Genomic DNA, 2,524 nt, shown 5'->3' with positions numbered 1-2,524 from the left:
AGGAGTGCCCCAGGCGAAGGATAGCTAATGCTAGAGACTAGAGGACTAGCTACTACAGTGCGGAGCCTCGCTTCTAGCTGGCTAATCCTCGCCTCCATGTCCAGAAACACACTACATTTAATACACATACCATTACTGCTAAATGAGGCAGAGGAGTAACTAAACATCGCACACTGAGTACACGACAGAGCAGGGGAGCAAGAGGGAGCAGGAGAGTGGGAGAGAGAGAGCGAAGCCATTGCTAGTGAATGTGCTAAGCTAAGCTGTTAGCACCCGGCTCAGAGAGAGAGCACTGCACTGGTCTACAGACTACTATGGATAAGCTAGAAAGAGCACTTAGCTTCGATTTTTAGGTGACGTTTGGGTAGTATCCCTCGTGGCGAGTGTCAGCTGCTGGAAGTTGCTGCTGCTGCTGCTCTTGGCGTCTATTGGTCAGCTGGTGCGCTGCAGAAACGTAACCAAGGACAGAGAGGGTCGTGTTGGACATGACAGTGACTGGGAAGGTGACTGTGACTATTGTCCTCCTGCTCAGCAACAAACACCGGGAGCCAGAGATTAGCAATAAATCAGTAATAAATACAAATGTATGCATTTGTTATAGCTGTGTACTTTATGAGCACCATTTGGTGCTCTGGGTGTGTTAACGTGATTTTATGAGACCATCTGACATTACAAAAAAAATTACAATGCAAAAAAAAATATGTTTCTGCTAATCTTTCACATATACCAGGCTGCAATAATCCAAACAAAAAAAATCCAGTTTGCATGAATTATATTGAAAATAATTAATTTTTTGTGTTTTTTAGATCTTAAAATAAGGTTTCATCATGACTAAACCTGGAAATTTAAGGGTTAAAAATAAAAAATATATATTAATATTTGATAAGGATGGAAAGAGGAGATGTTGGTCTAAAAACTAAAAAAAAAAAAAAAAATACAGATGTATACTATTTTTATAGCTGTTTACTTTCATGCGCACCATTTGGTGCTCTGGGTGTGTTAACGTAACTTTTTTAAAGGCGCATCTGAGGGTTAATATGGCCATAGACTTTCCATTTCTTTGTCATCAAGTTGCAACTGCTTTTCTTTTTCTTTTTTTTTTGGCAGAAAATGCAAATGGACAAACATACTGGACATCCAGCTGGGGGCAGCAATGGACCTTCCCATTACTGCAGCAGCGGCAGCAGCAGTAACCTACACCGGTTTGATGGCAGAGACCATTGGGACTATGGTTACCATAGAGATTCTGGAGAGAACACAGACTGCAGAGAGCAAAAACCAGATTGGGGGAGTGAGAGAGATCGTAGAAACCACAGGGAGAGGCAGGAAAACTTCTCCTTGAAGGAGGAGATGTGTAAGGAGAGGATGCTCATCACTGTTTCCCGTCAACTGACTCCTCCTGATGTAAAACTCAAGGAGGAGATGGACAAGGGCGAGGCCAGCATGCGCTCCAACAAATTAGAAGGCACAAACAAGAGAGAGAGCCGAGAAAGGTCTAATAAGCACAGAGGTGAAACCAGTGTCAGCAGTGATGATGACAAAAAGAAGTCACCCAAAAAGAAGAAGAAGGAAAAGAGGAAGAAGAAGAAGAAAGGAGACAAGTCCTAATTCTTTGATATGGTGCAATGTCCCCTTTTTTTTTTTTTTTAATCTGTGATCAGGAGGTGACCTCCTGACATGATTCAAAAGTAATCTTAATGGAGCAGTCTGTCATGTTAGGGAGTGCACAGCCTCGTTCTAAAGAGAAGATTTACAATTTTATCGATTTAGTGGAAGTTTTGAACACACTTTACCTGTCCTCTACACCTGCCACCCACATTAACCTGAAAAAAACCTTAACATTGTTTTGGACTATAATAACTTTTATTTTCTTTGTTGCTGTTTTTGCGATTATATACATTGTAATGTGTTCAAATAAAGCTTTATTTGGGCTAAAACGTTTGTACACAGTGTGCATGCCATATGTGCATGCTCAATGTCCTCTCCGCTTTTGGTTTATTTCTGTAGCAGTGCTGCAGTGCCACATACAGGCCTGGCATATGCATTAAGAGTTGTTTTGAAGTGTTTCGTGTGGATGACGATATTTCCTGAAATTTCCTGCCTTGTTTACAGAAAACTTTTAAAAAGCAACAAAGAAAAAGATCATGTTTCTGTTTCCCTGTGAATAAGGCCTTACTTTCAATTTCACTTTTGTTGTTGAATTAATTCAAGTAAGGAATGTTTTCACCATTGTTGTTTCTCATCAATAGAGCTTTCTAAATCTGAGCACACGCGTTTGTGATTGGTTTTCAGTCAATATAGTTGCAGATTACTTTTGATATTGAGCTGAAAAGCTCATTTAAATGAAATGAAAATCATGTAGTGTGGATGAATGTCAAAATGTTAGTCCTAACCTGGTTCAAACATGTCCCACACAGGTGAAACTGGTCTAAATCTTCTCTGGCTGTCACTACTTTTTTCAAAAACCGTATTTCCTAGTGACAGTATGCTTCTTTGACTTGGTTCTTTTTTTTGGAAATGGGTC

General features: G+C 40.2%; 1 protein-coding gene across 1 annotated transcript in view; it reads left to right on the top strand.

Moving 5' to 3' along the window:
* LOC310943489 (uncharacterized protein) overlaps nt 1–1,741 on the top strand; it is a 30,946-nt gene extending 29,205 nt beyond the window's left edge. The window contains exon 8 of the mRNA XM_083909075.1: nt 1,108–1,741. Within this exon, the coding sequence (XP_083765201.1) occupies nt 1,108–1,608 (501 nt within the window). The 3' untranslated portion in view covers nt 1,609–1,741. The remainder of the gene's footprint in view (nt 1–1,107) is intronic.
* The last annotated feature ends 783 nt before the right edge of the window (nt 1,742–2,524 follow it).

The sequence above is a fragment of the Microchirus variegatus genome (genome assembly GCF_963457635.1).
Source record: "Microchirus variegatus genome assembly, chromosome: 23".
Taxonomy (NCBI): Eukaryota; Metazoa; Chordata; class Actinopteri; order Pleuronectiformes; family Soleidae; genus Microchirus; species Microchirus variegatus.
This window is presented reverse-complemented; position numbering and strand designations above follow the sequence as displayed.